The 19,013-nt window shown below is 42.5% G+C and overlaps 1 protein-coding gene across 2 annotated transcripts in view; it reads right to left on the reverse strand.

The window, feature by feature from the left end:
* Positions 1-19,013, reverse strand: part of PTPRR (protein tyrosine phosphatase receptor type R) — a 268,902-nt gene that overhangs the window by 8,443 nt on the left and 241,446 nt on the right. For both annotated transcript variants that reach the window (XM_006058411.4, XM_006058412.4), the window contains exons 12-13: positions 18,556-18,713; positions 13,750-13,863 (exon numbers count right to left, since the gene is read on the reverse strand). In XM_006058411.4, coding sequence (XP_006058473.2) covers positions 13,750-13,863; positions 18,556-18,713 — 272 coding nt within the window. The remainder of the gene's footprint in view (positions 1-13,749; positions 13,864-18,555; positions 18,714-19,013) is intronic.

The following is a 19,013-nucleotide window of genomic DNA, read 5'->3' on the forward strand; positions in this document are numbered from 1 at the left end:
AGGCCAGAATACTGGAGTAGGTTGCATTCCCTTCTCCAGGGGATCTTCCCAAACCAGGGATTGAACCAGATTCTTTACCTTTTGAGCCACCAAGGAAGCCAAATGTGAATGAGAGCTCCTAAAACTGTGACCTAGCCAATCCCCCCACCTCGCTCCCTGCCCCACTGAGGAGCTGGGGGGAATGCAAGATGCAGCTATCGACCACTCCTTAAGATGAACAAGGAAACAGGATTTGGCCCCAGATAGCTGAGGTGCATAATAAAGGAATGAATTCAGTGAGCCCAGAGGCTTGCAGGTAGATATAAGAGATGTGGGTTCAATCCCTGGGCCAGGACGATCCACTGGAGGGCATGGCAACCCACTCCAGTATTCTTGCCTGGAGAATCCCATGGACAGAGGAGCCTAGCGGGTTACGGTCCCCAGGGTCACAAAGAGTCAGACATGACTGAAGTAACTTAGCAGCAGAGGCTTGCATCTTCTCATACATAGATTGCTGAATTCCTTAACTTGATATCTGATCTTTGATGTTCAGACTACCTGCTCCCTTTGTTGTAAACTTGTATATAGCCTGACTCCCCCTTCCACCTTCTTGGAACAGTTTTCTCAGAGCTACTGAGATTCTGTCTCTGTGGGGCTGGGAGTCCTAAACATTCCCACCAAATAAAATAACTCTGTACTTTCGGGTTGTGACTGTATTTTTTAGTGGACACAGTGGCTGTCACTCAGCAAGTATTAAATAAATGTCACATATTCTATTTCATATTCTTTTGGTAAATGCTTGGTTAACACAAACCCTTAGGGTGATCATGCACCTGGTTTGCTTGGGACAGACCCAGTTTACTCCTGCTGTCCTGGTCTAATTATTAATAAAGCCTCCTTTTCACCCTCAGAACTATGTTGGTTTAGACAAACTATCTTTTCACTCTAATTATGCCCCATTTCATGCTTTGGAAGAAAGTCACTTCTATTGCAAAAATGGTGCTGGGTGCAAGGCTCTGATTTCTTTGTGGCCACAGAATATGAACAGTGTGCTTGGCCAGGCCAGAAAGAACTCAGACCAACTGCTCTTCCAGAAATGTCAGATAACTCAAGTCACATCAGCCCCGCCAAACACAAAAATCCATGTCATCTTGGTCTCTGTGCACAAAAGCACGTAGCCATGTCAGCAGAGTAATCTCAGGTTAGAAAGGAAAAAACTATATTTTTTTTCCCCTTTGCTCCTGGGAGGTTGAGTTGAAAAAAAAAAAAAAAAACACAACAAAAAAAAACCCTGCCAGATGCCCAGGAGAGAGATTTGGTTTTGAACATGTTAAAATTGTGACCTTTTGTGACTATTAACTCACACATACAAAGAGCAACAAGCCTTTCCTGCTGCACCGCCCAGCGCGTATCCGGTCTAATCAGTAGACAGAAGAAATTCTGCAGCAGTGACTCATTTCTGGGCTAACAATGGAACTGACGCTCCTTGGCTTTTTATTATTTTCGAATCTGGAATTCTTTTGGTAAAGTTTGGTACAGTAAATTTAGAACAAAAGGTGTGGATGATAATGCGCCTCCTGGGTAAAGCTCCGATAGCTTGGGCATGAGTCGAACACAGCTAACGTTTGGAGCTGAACTCGGGGTATCTTGGACAGACGTTTTCTCCATGTCTAAACACCATGTCATTTCAAGGACTGAGAATATAAACTAAATGTTTTGATTGATTCTGACCAGATATTTTGAATGTGGACATTTCTCTACAGAGTATGTCCACATTCCCAAAATACCTGGTCAGAATCAATCAAAACATTTAGTTTACATTCTCAGTCCTTGAAATGACACAAGTCAAATGATAATTTAATGCCCTAGCAGATCTTGAATTCCCCATATTTTTTTTTTTTCCTTAAAGCTGGTCAATTTTCTTCTGAACATCCAGGTTAACACTCAATTGACTCCTAGCTGAGAAGAAGGAAAAGGTTGTTCTGACAACCACTTGGAAGACTCGGTTAGCGTAATCTGTTTTACAAGAGGACATCTTGTTACGGCCTAGGAACTGTGATGTCAAGGAAATCCAAACCAATTTTTAAGCTTTATCTTCAAGTGTTCTTAAAATAAGTAAACTAAAGTGTCCAATTCCTGATCTTCCAATGAGATTGTTGAAATTCACTAATTAAGGGGATCTCTGTGATGAGTTGGGATTGTAAAAGGATATGGCTCAATGCAAGACAAAAGTTAATAAAAAAAAATATACCAAGAGGTGGAAATTTTAGCTTTGGAATTATTTTAACCAAGTTTTGGAAACAAAGAATTTTCTGGGGACACATATTAGCTAAGGAAACTGATAGCATATGTATTCCTCCTCTTAGGTTGTTATAGTTTAAAAAAACCCATCAAACTAAAGTGATTAATCAAAACATTTAAACAATGATATGACGCACACTGGAAGCATTTTTCTATCCTGTCTGGGAAGCCACAAGTAAGGACTTTGGATGTCATTACAATTTAAGGTCCCCAAGGTAAGGATGTACAAAGACAACTGCAGATTTCACTACTGACTCTCAAAAGGGAGGATTAGACAGATTGTTTCCTGTTTCTGGGGAAGGAAAAAAGGGGGGGAGGGGGAAGAAGAAAAAAAAAAAGACTTTGAGATCACAAATTATTTTATGTGTTTCACTTCCCAAACTCTGTTTTCAAGTTCTTCCAGAGTTCAGAGGTGCCAAGTGGGATGAAAAGAAATACAATGAGGAAAAAAATTGCCTGACGTCAGCCTGCAATGGAGCACATTCCTTCCCTCCCTGCCTAGATGTCTTTTGATGGTCACATATGGCTCCTTAGTCATTCTCCATATGCATATGAGGCGGTCTCTGAGTATCCTAGGCCATTTTATTACTATGCATTATTATTTCTTTTAAAGGACAAATATCTCTCATACACAATGTGTAAATGACCTTCCTCACTATCTCATACCATGAAAACATTGTATGAAGTGAAAGCTGCTCAGTCATATCTGACTGTTTGTGATCCCATGGACTATATAGTCCATGGAATTCTCCAGGCCAGAATACTGGAGTGGGCAGCTCCTCCCTTCTTCACAGGATCTTCCTGACCCAGGAATAGAACCCAAGTCTCCTGCATTACAGGCAGATTCTTTACCAGCTGAGCCACAAGGGAAGTCCAAGAATACTAGAGTGAGTAGCCTATCCCTTCTCCAGGGAATCTTCCCAACCCAGGAACTCAACTGGGGTCTCCTGCATTGCAGACAGATTCTTTACCAGCTAAGCTACCAGGGAAGCCCAAAACATGGTATAAACAAGTCTAAATGAATCTCTTATAGCAGGCTCTAAATATGGTGAAAAGTGGTTGGTTTAGCTTTAATAGCAACTGGAATTCTTAATTAGGTGGTATTGTCACAACAATTTAGTGATATTTAAATAAGATAATAAGGGCTTTCTAACCCACTCCAGTGTTCTTGCCTGGAGAATCCCAGGGACGGGGGAGCCTGGTGGGCTGCTGTCTATGGGGTCGCACAGAGTCGGACATGACTGAAGTGACTAGCAGCAGCAGCAGCGGGGCTTCCCTCGGAGAAGGCAATGGCACCCCACTCCAGTACTCTTGCCTGGAAAATCCCATGGATGGAGGAGCCTGGCAAGCTGCAGTCCATGGGGTCGCTAAGAGTTAGACACAACTGAGTGACTTCACTTTCACTTTTCACTTTCATGTATTGGAGAAGGAAATGGCAACCCACTCCAGTGTTCTTGCCTGGAGAATCCCAGGGATGGGGGAACCTGGTGGGCTGCCGTCTATGGGGTCGCACAGAGTTGGACACGACTGAAGCGACTTAGCAGCAGCAGCAGCAAGTAATAACACTGGCGTGCGCTCGCAGTGCCTCAGCCACACTGGGTCTGCCCCCGCTCACGGCGCGTGTATCCTCCCTGCCCACACTGCTCGGGCTCTAGGTTGTTCCGCCGGGAACAATCAGAGGCCGGCCCTGGGCTGACCTCCCAGGTCCAAGCCGCTCAGGTTCAGGCACTCGGGTAGTCCTCAGAGGCGCAGACTCGGTTGAGCCTGTGTTTTGTGCTCTTCCCAGGTCCGAGCAGCTCAGGTGATGAGGTGTTCGGCGGGCGCCAATGCTGCGACTTATCGCCTCCCCGCCACTCGGTTATCTGGGTGTAAAACCGGCGCACCTTCTCAGGCAGATGTTGACCGTCCAGACCCCCAAGAAATTTTAGTTAGCAAAGAAGCCTGCTTACAGTTTTATAGATAGTGTCTCTCTGGGGCTGCGATTGCCCCCTTCCGGCTCTGGCTGCCTGTCACCGGAGGGGGAAGGTCTGCAGCCGGCTATCTCTGTTCAGTCCTTTGTTCTGTGCGCGGGCCTGGCAGCAAGTAATAAAATAGTATAATTTAAAGCACTATGGGATTCAAAGTATAACCATCAGGTTAAGGTCCATGAAATATTCTACTCTTAAAAAGAGATCTTTGGACCAGAAACAGGTCGGAGACCTCTGATAAGTACCACTTCTCCTTCTACATATGGAGATTCAGAGGCCTAGAGTGACAAGTGGTCACGCAGGAAATTAGGGGCAGAGGTAGGACAAGCTTCAGGCTCCTTGACATCTGCTCCACCCATCCCTGCCACCTCTTTCTCTAGTTGTTGCCTGCTTCCCAGTCTCACCAGTGTGTGTGTCTGTGTGCATGCGCGCACACAAATGCACAGTCCCTCAGTCGTGCCTGACTCTTTGCAACCCCAAGGACTGTAGCCCATCAGCCTCTCCTGTCCATGGATTTCCCAGGCAAGAATACTACAGCAGGTTGCCATTTCTTACTGTAGGGGATCTTCCCAAATCAGGGATAGAACCCCTGTCTCTTATGTCTTCCTGCCTTGGCAGGCAGATTCTTTACCACTGTGCTACCTGGGAAGCCCTGAGATGCATCAGCCAGTGCTCTGTCCCAATTGCCTGTTACCGACTTCATCTTTTAATCAAAATGAACACAGTGGCAATGAAGGAATGATCCATGAATGCACTTCTAAATAAAACACATCTGGGTGCCCACCACTTAATTTTAACTCCCATTTGGAAAAAAGGAAATCCTATTTTAGTTCAAAATATGCTCAAAAGTATTAATAGGAGAATCACAGACTCATGAATCTTCAGGGAGAACTATAGCATCTATTAATAGTTGTTGCCCAAAAGCCAATAAAAATAATGTCTTGCCAGAGAATGAGGAATCCACCAAATGGCTTTGTCACTGTTGTTACACTGGAAGCATCCATTCAGCATAACACACTCATTTCTAAATCAGACCATTTGAATTTATTGCTAAAATGCAGACTTGTGATCTGAGTACAAATTGCCGGTTTATGTTATGTTGAATAACAATGTTCAAGCATTGTTATTTGTTTTTTGTTTTCTTTTGATTAGGTTTTTGATCCTACTCAATGCTCAGACTCTTGATTTATCAGTCATGTAACCCATCTCCAGTATCCAAATCACTGTTTTTCTTTGCTGTTAGCCAGGCCTTGGGCTTCTCAGAGGAGGCAGGTAAAAGTGGTGGGGGATAAACTATAATGAAGATGTAGTGTCCAGCTTTGGATCACTAGTGGATAGAGGCTGCTGTTAAAAAAGGTATGAGAGGATAGGAAAAATCTGGTGGAGCTTGAACTCTGAAGAGTTCAAAATATTAGCTTTTTGATACATTAACTCCATCTTTGGTAGCCCTTATTATACTAAGCTAGATGCTCCAATTAGTCAGTCCTGCCCTTTCCTTCGGAGAAGGCAATGGCAACCCACTCCAGTACCCTTGCCTGGAAAATCCCATGGACGGAGGAGCCTGGTAGGCTGCAGTCCATGGGGTCGCTAAGAGTTGGACACAACTAAGCACCTTCACTTTCACTTTCATGCATTGGAGAAGGAAATGGCAACCCACTCCAGTGTTCTTGCCTGGAGAATCCCAGGGACGGGGGAGCCTGGTAGGCTGCCGTCTATGGGGTTGCACAGAGTCGGACACGACTGAAGCGACTTAGCAGCAGCAGCAGCAGCCCTTCCCTTTCACCTTTTTAATGGTCTCCTCCCAGGCTCACATTCCTCTGCCATCTCTAGTTTTCTCTTTGGCACCAAACTTTGGAAAGAACAGCTTATATTTATTATTTTATAACTTCTTTCCCTTTCATTTAGATAGTCTCGGAAAGTGTTATGTGGTCAAATAAACGTGAAAGAGTGCTTCAAGTAAGTGAAATGGATTACCATCCTGGGGGATGCTTTGTATCCCTTAACACTTTAATACTTTTTTTGACTATCCAGGTGGAGATGGGTTCTAAGAAACATAGCATACAGATTTTTTCCTCAAAATTGAGAAACTTTTATTTATTTATTTATTTTTTGCCTGAGTATAGGCTAATCTGTACTGTAGCTAATCTGACATGCAGCAGGTTCTCAGAGTTTAACTAATCATTAAAATGTGCCCTGAGGGACTTCCCTGGTGGTCCAGTGGTTAAGAATCTGCCTGCCAATACAGGGGACATGGTTCGATCCCTGGTCCAGAAAGATTCCACATGCCTCAGGGCAATGAAGCCTGTGCATCACAGCTACTGAGCCTGTGTGCTGCAGCTACTGAAGTCTGCACACCTAACGCCTGTGCTGCAGGAAGAGAAGTCACCGCAATGAGAAGCCCAACCACCACAACTAGAGAGAGTCCTGGAGCAGCAATGAAGGCCAAGTGCGGCCAAAAATAAAATAAATAAATAATTTTTAAAAACCTTTACCTAAAAAAAGAGTGGCCCTGAGAACCACAATGTCTGTTAAGAAATCCATCTTGCTCTACCCAAAGTAGGGGCTTCCCAGGTGGTGCTAGTGGTAAAGAATCCACCTGCTAATGTAGGAGATGTAAGAGATACAGATTTGATCCCTGGGTGGGGAAGATCCCCTGGAGAAGGAAATGGCAACCCACTCCAGTATTTTTGCTGGGAGAATCCCATGGACAGGCAAGTGGAGCCTGGTGGGCTACAGTCCACAGGGTCACAAAGAGTTGGACATGACCGAGGTGACTCAGCTTGCATGCATGCTCCCCAGGCACCTGATGCATGTTCAGCAGTAACGTTCAGTAAATCTTTGTCAAATACATGAACACATGTGTGATTCAGGGGGACTGCTCGGAGCAGAGATCTTGGGTGAACGTTCCACAGCACACAGAATTCACACCCACTTACAAACACCCACCCTGAAATACCCCTCGACAGGGATGACTCCATCGGTTTGACATGCTCAGTCACATCAGCCTCTCTCCCTGTGCTGGGCAAGACCCTGTATTGGTTTCATGCTCTGCTGTCACCATCTTGAAAGAGTTAATCATTTTTTAAAATAGGGCTACACATTTTCATTTTTACTGGTCCCTGCAAATCAGGTAGCTGCTCTTGCCAGAGGTGTCTTCTGCCTCTCACCTTCACAATGCACAGAGCTGTCTGGCAGTCTCCTCAATGGCAGAACCTCTTCTGGGGCCCTCTCTTCAGTTCCCCTTCATCAAAACCTCAGTTCTGAATGCCTTCCTGATGCGTGGACTTACACTCTCTAGCTAACATGCCCTAAGCTGGAAAAGGCTAGGTCACCCTGTTTAATGTGTTAATAGCCAGGAAGATAAAGGGGTTTCCCTGGTGGCTCAGGAGCTAAAGAATCTGCCTGCAATGCAAGAGACACGGGTTCAATCCTTGAATTGGGACTATCCCTTGGAGAAGGGAATGGCTACTCACTTCAGTATTCTTGTCTGGAGAATCCCATGGACAGAGGAGGCTGGCGGCCATGGGGTCTCAGACAGTTGAACATGACTGAATGACTAATATATACACACTTCTCACCTCTCAACTCTAGGCTCAAGAAACTTAAAAAGAATAGCTCTTTAGACAAAAAGATTGTCTCTCTAATAGTAGTGTTTTAGACATTTGCCACACAGAGATATTTTAGGCACCATCTATAGATAGATATTTTGGAATGAGGCAACATCTCTATGTTCCTCAAATTATATTAAGACAACTGCTGACAATATCACTCTATTCATGAAACAGCTGCCCTTCATGTTAACCACTGTTTTAAAAATTGTGGTGTCACTGCATTTTTCATTGACAAAGAATTTTCAAAGGGCTATGTTTTTGTCTAGCAATTTTGCAATAAACATATTCCAAAAACTTATTTACTTTTAATCAAGAGTCATACCTTGAGTTAGAAATCAGAAGTCTCAGATGCCAAAGAGGTCTACTTTGCCAGTTTCCTTAGCTGAATGTTATCAGACAAGATATTTTATATCTTGAATTTTTTGTTTACTTATTTTTAAAAAATGAGGCTAAAGAATATCTCTTTTCTGACTCTTGGGTTCATTTTTGGAGTTAAATGAGATGTGCTTTGAAGACCATGGTGGAATGGCCATCCTTAAATAAATCTCTGTAATTAATAGCACATTTGGGGATGTCTGAAGACACACTCCAAACTGAAGGTAAGGATGACCACAGAGACCAGGATTGCAGACAGGTTTGAAGAACTGATGAAGAACAATAAGCTGCAAGAGCAGGAGGGCAGACATTCAGATTTTCTAAAGCCAGTTTTCCATTTACTGGCATAAGGTTAAAACATGGTCAACAGCAGTCACCTACAAATTGGGAATTTTGAAAATGAAATATGACAATAAATGGATGAAATACTGAAGCAAGACACAAGAAGTATTGGAAGAAGTTGGATGGGGGTCAAAGAAAGGAATGAGGTTTTCTGTTTTGCTTTTTATAACAACTAAGGAAGTGCAAATTGTACTCATTTCACATGCTAGCAAAGTAATGCTAAAATTTTTCACATGCTAGCAAAGTAATGCTCAAAATTCTCCAAGCTAGGCTTCAACAGTATGTGAATCTGAGAACTTCCAGATGTTCAAGCTGGATTTAGAAAAGGCAGAGAACCAGAGATCAAATTGCCAACACCCATTTGAACATAGAAAAAGCAAAAGAATTCCAGAAAAACATCTACTTCTGCTTCATTGACTTCACTAAAGCCTTTGATTGTGTGGATCACAACAAACTGTAAAAAATTCTTCAACCAGAATACCAGACCACCTTACCTGCCTGCTGAAAAATCTGTATGTAGGTCAAGAAGCAACAGTTTGAACCAGACATAGAAAAATAGACTGGTTCCAAATTGGGAAAGGAGGTATATTGTCAAGGCTGTATATTGTCACCCTGCTTATTTAACTTATATGTAGAGTACATCATGGGAAATGCTGGGCTGGATGAAGCACAAGCTGGAATCAAGATTGCTGGGAGAAATATCAATGACCTCAGATATGCAGATGACACCACCCTATGGCAGAAAGTGAAGAGGAACTAAAGAGCCTCTTGATGAAAGTGAAAGAGGAGAGTGAAAAAGTTGGCTTAAAGCTCAACATTCAGAAAACGAAGATCATGGCATCCGGTCCCATCACTTCATGGCAAATAGATGGGAAAACAATGGAAACAGTGACAGACTTCATTTTCTTGGGCTCCAAAGTCACTGCAGATGATGATTGCAGCCATGAAATTAAAAGACATTTACTCCTTGGAAGAAAAGCTTTAAAAAACCTAGATAGCATATTAAAACGCAGAGACATTACTTTTCCAACAAAGGTCCATCTAGTCAAAGCTATGGTTTTTTCAGTAGTCATGTATGGATGTAAGAGTTGGACTATAAAAAAAGCTGAATGACAAAGAATTGATGCTTTTGTACTGTGGTGTTGGAGAAGACCTTTGAGAGTCCCTTGGACTGCAGGGAGATCAAACCAGTCAATCTTGAAGGAAATCAGTCCTCAGTATTCATCGGAAGGACTGATGCTGAAGCTCCAATACTTTGGCCACCTGATGTGAAGAACTGACTCACTGGAAAAGACCCTGATGCTGGGAAAGATGGAAGGTAGGAAGTGAAGGGAGCAACAGAGGATGAGATGGTTGGATGGCATCGCTGACTCAATGGACAGGAGTTTGAGCAAGCTCTGGGAGTTGGGTGATGGACAGGGAAGCCTGGTGTTCATGGGGTCACAAAGAGTTGGACACAACTGAGTGACTGAACCAACTAATGTTAATCCTGCGAAAGAAGGAAGGCAAAGAAAAGACTTTCCAAGGAAAATTTCAAGGAGATGATCTGCTTCATAAACAACAGAAGCAGCTGCTTAGGATTTATGTAGAAGGGATCTTGATGAATAAATCAGTTAGTATGATTTCGAGACATGTATTGGCAGTATTTCAAATCCAAGGGGTAGGGAACCAATAGAGTATAGATCAGCAGAGAAGTGGAATGTTTTGAAACTCCTACCTGGAGCAAAATGACAAGCCTTGTGGGAAGACCTTGGTATTGATGGCAGGCCAAGGCTAAATTTTCTGCCTATTTGCTTTAGGAAGGAAGGAGTCAATGAGAGGAGGCATTGTGATATGGTTTAAAAAACGTATTTGTGATTTTCTTCAGAGTTAGAGGGCAATCTGGTAGACTTGACAGAGTAAAGTGACTGGGAAGTAGAAACCAAGGTGGATGTCAGGCTACAGAAGCAGGTAGGGGAGGAGGGATATAGGGGTGGGTGAATAGACAAGATCTAAGAGGTACAAAAGCCTAAACAATGGACAAACCAAGCCCCCTTTTTTCAAGGTGTTGTTTCAAATAGAGTCAGATCCAGTGCACAGAGATGAACTGGAGCCCCTAGGGATCTGTGGGTCCCATGAAGGAGCCTTGTTTACAGAAGAACAAAGCAGAAGAGATTACGATCACTGCAGGAGCAGCTCCAGGCTGAGTGGGTGCTGTCCCTCACTCTCTAATGTAGGGTCCCTCTTCTTGGTGAAGGTAGGTCCCAGAGTCTGAAGTGAAGCAAAGGAATCCTATTCCAGTTGGGGTGAGTAGTAGTGGATAGAAACAAGGCGGTTTCAGGAAACTGAGACAGTAAATATAAGAGGAGGGGACAGAGAATTGGAGCTATCTCACGCACAAAAACATTTTTGGAAGCAATTACATGTGAGGCTTCCCAGGTGGCACTAGTGGTAAAGACAGGAGAGACTCGGGTTCTACCTCTGTGTTGGAAAGATCTCCTGGAGGAGGGCATGGCAACTCAATCCAGTATTCTTGCCTGAATCCTATGGACAGAGGAGCTTGGCGGGCTACAGTCCATGGGGTCACAAAGAGTCACGGCTCTTTGACTGAAAGTCACAGCTGAAGCAACTTAGCACACATGGAAAGGCAGAAGTGGGGAAGAGGGTAGAGAGAGAGTAAGAAACCTGACTAGGGGACTTCCCTGGTGGTCTACTGGTTAAGACTTCCAATGCAGAGTGTGTGGGTTCAATCCCTGGTCAGGGAGTTAAGATCCCACATGCCCCACAGCCAAAAAATCAGAACGTAAATAACAGAAACAATATTATAACAAATTCAGTAAGAATTAAAAAAAAAAAAGAAACCTAGACTAAGTGTTCTACTCAGTACATCACAGGTGTAATCTCATCTTACTCTTACCGCAACCCTGTGGGGTATATATTATTATTTCCATTTTACAGACGCATGCCCAGGTTCTTGCTATATCTATTGATAATAACTGTGGCTAACCTTGGTTACATGCTTATGTGCCAGCCACTTTACAGATTACCTTTTACTCCTTATAAAAACATAAGAATTAGATATTATTATTACTTCCATTTTCCAGTTGAGAAAATCAAGGCAAGGAGAAGTCCTGTAACTTGCCCAAGGGCACACAACCAGGCAATGGTGGGAGCCAGGATGCAAAACCAGGCAGTCCGTTTACAGAGTCCATAATTGTAATCACCATGGGTAACTGGCTTATTAAAGCCAGTCAGAGTTAAGAGGAAAAATAGAGGGAAGCTACACTTATAAAGATGGAGAAATGATTATTTAAAAGGAAAGAAAGAAGGATAGTGATGAAGAGGGAAAACCTCATCCTGGAAAGCAATTTGAGTGTTTAATTTTTAGAGATTGGAGAGGCTTTATTGATGATTTTAGTAATAATGAAGATGACAGTAACAAAGTGAATATTTATCAGAAGGCTTCCTATGTGCCTTTATATCTATCTTCTCATTGAATTTTCAGAATAATTCTTTCGTCTGTATTGAAATTGCAGGACCTAGTACAGAGTAGCAGCTCAATAAATATTTATTGCGTGACTCTTAAAATGTGACTTTTGTGGTCTCACTTTTAGGAAACTCTAGGTCATAGGGCTAAATTCCAGGAGGCTCAGCTTCTGTGACTATCGTGTTTTATTACCTCACAGCATTTATCTGTCTGAAATTATCCTGTTTATTTCTTTGCTGTTTATTATCTCTTCTCTCTCACTGTTAGCATGTAAACTCTAGGAGAGCAGCGCCTCACTCATGTTGTTTCAGTACTTACAGCATCCAGAACAATGCCTTGCAGTTAAAAGGTGGTTGATACACACTTGCCGTATGAATGAAGAGAACCCACAGCTGAGCTCTGGGGACAACTCTTCTCCCACAACAGCACAGTGAACTCCAGAGCAGGCAGGTCCTCTGCTCATGTGATTGCAAGCATCTTCCTCTCTGTGCCTGTTTTCAGTGAGCATCTGTTCACTTTCTCGGTCACTCACCTGTCATTCCCTCAACTATTCATTTCCCCAGGTTTAGTTTTGCAGCGAGCAAGAAAAGAAATTGCTTGTTTGCTCTGTTTTCAGTGCATAAACAGAGACCATCACAAAAGTTATCAAATCACCTATACCTGAAAATGACTCTTTCACCACACACCCATTAGGAAGACTACTACTACAAAACAACAAACACACAAGTTGGAATCCCTGTATACTGTTGATGGGAATGTAAATGGTGCAGCTCATATGGAAACCAGTGTGGCATTCCTTGAAAAATTAAAAACATTACCGTATGCTCTAGCCATCTCATTTCTGAGTATATACCTTAAAGAATCTCAAGTAGCTATTTGTACACCCATGTTCAAGCAGCATTATTCACAGCAGCCAAAAGGTGGCAGCAACTTAAGAGTCCATGAACAGATAGCTGGATAAAGAAAATATGGTATATACATACAGTGGAATATTATTCAGCCTTAAAAAGGAAGGAAATTATGACACATGCTACAATATGGATGAATCTTGGAGATACCATCCTAAGTGAAATAGGCCAGTAACAAACACACAGATACAGTATGAGTCCACTTATATGAGGCCCCTAGAGTAGTCAAATTCAAAGAGTCAGAAGGTGAATGGTGGTTGCCAAGAAAATGGCACAGAGCTTTGCAAGATGAAAAGATTTCGGAGACTGGTTGCACAAGAATATGAATATACTTAACACCCTGAATTGTACTATTAAAAATGGTTAAGATGGTAAATTTTGTCATATGCATTTTTCACAATTCAAAAAGGATGAGTGGAGAAAAAAGATGACTCTTGGTAGTATGGCATACGCCTCACTCTAAAGGAGCAAGATCCTAAAGTGAAGGACTCAGTGAATTCAAATGAAAATACAAAGTCCCTGTGAAGGAACAGAGGTGGAAGTCTAAGAGCTACCACTATAAACAACCTGCATCAGAGACAAGGAGGGTATCAGAGACAAGGAGGGTTAAGCACAAGCTCTTGGTTTTGGGTTCCTGAGGGTCAGTGTTGCAAATAACACTTTCTTTGATGACTTTTTAATATAATGCACATTCTTAAGCATTTTACACAAATCTTTATAGAGTTAGGTGTGTGATTAAATCAGGTTGTGATGCTGCTGCTGCTCTGAAGTGTCTCTTGTTACATCCCGCCAGCACTCACCTGTCCACACGCAGCTGGCAGACGATGCCCAGAGCGTCCACAACTCCTTCTTCTCTCAACTGTCGACAGCCAATGGATGTAGCAATAAAACACCCCGTCCTGCCTATCCCTGCACTGAAAAGAACAGACAGTGAATTAAAAGGTGCAGGGAAAATAGCAGAGATAAAATATATTCCTTTAACATTGAAAACAACCATTAGGATCAATAATAATAATTATGATAAGAGTAGCAGCTCTCGTGTACTGAGTGTACAAACCTGGCCCTCTGCTAAGTGCTGCATCAGCATTCTTCCTTTTAGGTCTAAGAAGTAGGATGAATGGGATGGAGGGAGGTGGTGGGTGGAAAGAATAGTGGAAAAGGTACCAGCTGTTCTACAAAGAAGAATTAGGGCCTGAAATTCAGTAAGGTATGGGCAGTAGCAAGGAGGGAAAAGACCTACATACCTCACAAAAGTGAGCATGGAGGAGTGGAGCCGAACAGTGAGAAAAGCAAAAAGTCAAAGGTGACTCGCCTGGAGGACTGGAAGAATGGCAGTGTCATGGAGATGCAGTGGGAGTTCCGGAATGAGGTCTGATTTGAGGAAGAGAGTGGGGGCTTTGGTCCTGGATATAATAATGTGGCTGGGGCTTCCCTGGTGCCTCAGAGGGTAAAGAATCTGCCTGCAATGCGGGAGACATGGTTCAATCCCTAGGTCAGGAAGATCCCCTGGAGAAGAGAATGGCAACCCACACCAGTATTCTTGCCTGGCCAATTCCACAGAAGAGGCTGGTGAGCTATAGTCCATGGGGTCACAAAGAGTTGGAAAAGACTGAGCGATGAGCACATACACATACTGACGTGAAAGATGTTAGTGAATAGCTGAAGATTCAGTTCAGTTTAGGAGAGAGGCTGTGGCTAAAGGCACATATTTCCAAGTCTTTTTTTTTTTTTTAATCAAGGTAACAGCTGAACAGAAATATTACCTGTCATGGAAGGTTTACTCGTGAATCTCTTTAGATGGCAAGTTATCAACTTTACAAACTTTCTCTGTCTGTCTCTTTCTCTTTCAGCAATTTCAACCATCTTTATGTAAATTTCTCCCAAATCTACACTTAAGTTCCCCAAGTTCCTCCTAAACTCTAGATTAGCATTCCACCTCCTAGCTGGCACTTCTGCTGTTGCTATTTTACACTTGCTGCAGTTCAGTGTCTCTAAATTCAATGTATCTAAAACAGAATTAATTATCTTTTTCCTCAATGGCATTACCAAGCAGCCACAAGTTTTCCAGCCTAGAAATCTTGGAGCCGTCTTCAACATCTCCCCCTCTCTCACTTCCCACATCCAGTCTGTTACCAATTCTTATGTTTTCCACCTCCACTGAGCTTTTGGGATCCATGCTTTTCTTTCTATAAACTGTGCTCACGTTTTTGAAATCTTACTTCATGATTAACGATGATCTCATCATGGTTTCCCAGGCTCAAGGCTCTTCCTGGGCTAATTCATGATATACACAGTTGCTAGGTTCATCTTTCTGAAATAGGAACCTGATCATATTACTCAATACTCAAAAACTGTAGGAGTTTCCCAGGTGGCTCGGTGGTAAAGAATCCACCTGCCAATGCAGGTTATGCAGGAGACACAGTTTCGATCCCTGGGTCAGGAAGATCCTCTGGAGCAGGAAATGGCAATCCACTCCGGTATTCTTGCCTGGAAAATTCCACGGACAGTGGAGTCTGGTGGGCTATAGCCCAAAGGGTCACAGTGAGTTGGACATGACTGAACATACACGAGCACCAGCAATAACTGCAGATGGTCACAGTACAATGTCTAAGCATGCTTCCATGGTATTCACGCCTTACGTAGTATGACTGCATGAACTTTCAAGCTTTTTGTCTTTCTGCTGTTGACCTTGTACCCTTTGTGCCATTGTTTTCATTTGAATCTTTGCAAAATAAATAAATAAAACCCTTTTCTTTTTGAATTTTCCTTTTTGAGTTAATGATATTTCTCCAGTCAGAAATGCCCACCCTACCACCTTTTAAAACCACAAACATTGGTCCTTTTTTCAAGATCCTGTTCAGCATTATTCCAACGTTTAGAGACTTTCTTCAAATCTCATAGTTTGAGTGAATAGCTCCCCTTTCAGCACTCAAATATGGGCTTCCCTGATGACTCAGTGATAAAGAATCCTCCTGGCAATGCAGGAGATGTGGGTTTGTTTCCTGGGTTGGGGAGATGGCCTGGAGAAGGAAATAGCAACCCATGCCAGTGTTCTTGCCGGGGAAATCTCATTACAGAGGAGCATGGCAGGCTACAGTCCATGGGGGTCATAAAGAGTTGGACACAACTTAGCGACTGAACAACAACAGCAGCAGCACTCAAATAGCCCTTATTTCTCGGACTTGGCACTTGTTTCTTGTTGAATATGAGTGCAGAGGAATTCAGAAGGGGAATGCATCCCTTTTAGTGTAAGTGTCTATAGAGAGTTTGTGTCAGTAAAGAGATAGTACTTGAACTATACCTTGTGAATGGCACGCATTTTGGTTATCATCAATGTGAGAGAATGTTCCATAGGTGAGACTGGTATAGGGAAAATTTTGCAGCAGAACAGAAAATAAGATGTGTGACAATGAGTAGACTAGTTTGGCTAGAAAGAGAAAGTTACATTAGAGGAATAGTGGGAAAGAAGGCTGGGAAGGTACAGTTCAGTTCAGTTCAGTTGCTCAGTTGTGTCCGACTCTCTGTGACCCCATGAATCGCAGCACACCAGGCCTCCCTGCCCATCACCATCTCCCGGAGTTCACTCAAACTCACGTCCATTGAGTTAGTGATGCCATCCAGCCATCTCATCCTCTGCTGTCCCCTTTTCCTCCTGCTCCCAATCCCTCCCAGCATCAGAGTCTTTTCCAATGAGTTAACTCTTCGCATGAGGTGGCCAAAGTACTGGAGTTTCAGCTTTAGCATCATTCGTTCCAAAGAACATCCAGGGCTGATCTCCTTCAGAATGGACTGGTTGGATCTCCTTGCAGTCCGAGGGACTCTCAAGAGTCTTCTCCAACACCGCAGTTCAAAAGCATCAATTCTTCAGCGCTCAGCTTTCTTCACAGTCCAACTCTCACATCCATACATGACCACAGGAAAAACCATAGCCTTGACTAGACGGACCTTTGTTGGCAAAGTAATGTCTCTGCTTTTCAACCTATGCTATGTAGGTTGGTACAGTGGGGTCTATAAAGGATTATGGAAAGCTAAGAACTTTGGACTTCATCCTCTAAAAAAATGGTACTCTTTTTATTTTTTTTTTTGAGAATATGTTAAAAACAATGAGTTTTCACTCCCCAGAAAATTCAGTTAATGTACTCAAATCTGTTCAAGTCATTTCAAGTTCACTGGCCCCTGTAGCTAATCCACAAATCCAAGATTAAGAAATTTTGCTCTAGGCAATGGGAAGCCTCTGTGAAGCTTTGAGGGTTTTAGGCACATCATCCACGAGGAGTGCACAGAATAGACTGTAGTGGGGGTGGAGCATGGGGAAGTGGGGTGTGTATGTGCAATTAGCTGACTTCTAAAATACATGGATGAGGTCATAAGGGCCTGAACTTGGGTGGTTGGGCAGGAAGTGATGATTATGGGAGAAGCTTTGAAGGGAAAGCCAATCTGGTGACTGATTAGATACTGAGGCTGGAATTGAGAAAAGGGCCAAAGATAACTGTCAACATTTGATGTTGAGTGGCTGGAAAAAAGACCGTCTCATTCTTAGAAATAGCAATCAGAAGGGGAGCTGGTTTTAGAGGGGAAATGGTTAGTTCATTTTAGATATCCTGACTGTTTTATGATTTTGGGTGGGGGACAGTTCCAGCTCTAAAGTAAGTTAAGTTTAGGATAAGGCCTAAAGTTAGAAACTAGATAATGACACGTTGGGCAAATAGACATACAGTAAATTTTACTCTTAATTAAACCACAAAGGTTCAAAAGAAGGCTAAAATCATAATTTAAAGTAATATACTTTGTTTACTAAAAATATCACCAAAGTCTATCTTATAAGACATAAGGGGATCAATAAAGTAATGCAAAATTTTTTTGAGAAAGTATGGAGAATAAATGACCAGTTATATAAATAACTTTAAAATTTGTACTTTGCTTTGGGCACACTAGCAGGAAAACAGAGGGAAGAGGTACAAGTTAAAGGATAAGATCTTTAAACTGGACACGAGTCAAGGGAACCACTAAACATCGGTGCCTCTTGTCAGTCCAGCCTCCAGAACCCCATGTTCTGGTAACAACACTTTGTTTTCCTCTTGGTGAATTACCACTTGCCATCTAACATTTCATAAATTTATTTCCATCTGTTTTTCATGAGGGAACTTTTAGAACAGTTGACTGGTTTTCACCAAATTCGACATAATAATAATAAATGTTATCAAGATACAATCCTAGAAAAGTTCAGGGGCATCTCAAAACAAGAAAAAAGCTGTTGATAATTTAAAAAATCATATGTCCTTCCTAGCACACATGAGCCTAATGAGACTAAATGAATCCACCTACATTTCAAGGTCGAGGACTGAATGAATAAGTCTCCTGTTCCCTGAGTGATTCATAAGTGAAATTTTCTCCACTGTACCACGGCTAAAAATATGCTAATCATGCACTTCATTTCTGACAAGTATCACTGTGGTCAAGAATCAAGGGGGAGGCTAATTAGTTTCAGTATCTATTCAATTTGCCAGCAAAGTCAGAACCAGGAAGTCAAACCCAACTGCCACCTGCTGTATGACTTTACAAAGAATAGACCGTTGCTGAGGCAGAAAGGACGGCTCATCCCTTACCTGCAGTGGACCACCACAGGCCCTCGGCCCGCGGAGGCAAGTCTGTCTTCTTCCACATCCAGCATGAGCTGCAGAAGGGGCTGGGCACTGTCTGGAGTCTTGTGATCGGGCCATGAGGTGTACCAGTAATGTTTCACACGTTGGGTGTGACTTCCTTGCTGAAAATAGAAATAGCCACCAAGCGCTTCATTTACTTGTGGAACTAAAAGGCATCCAAACCACAATACTAAACACTTTCTATCACTGCCATCTTGCTTGCTCCTCACTTCTAGGTGGCCATAAAATCTAGGAGACTTATGAAGAATATTCTTTCAACCTGAGAAAAATTTACTGTAAATATGCTGATGTCAAAATCTGACAGTCTTGCTTCAATTAAATGAGAAATATATACATGATATATATTTAATATAGAAAACATATATATGCTAGATATGTTTGTAATTTATGATCATGAACAT

Source organism: Bubalus bubalis, chromosome 4, assembly GCF_019923935.1.
Source record: "Bubalus bubalis isolate 160015118507 breed Murrah chromosome 4, NDDB_SH_1, whole genome shotgun sequence".
Lineage (NCBI taxonomy): Eukaryota > Metazoa > Chordata > Mammalia > Artiodactyla > Bovidae > Bubalus > Bubalus bubalis.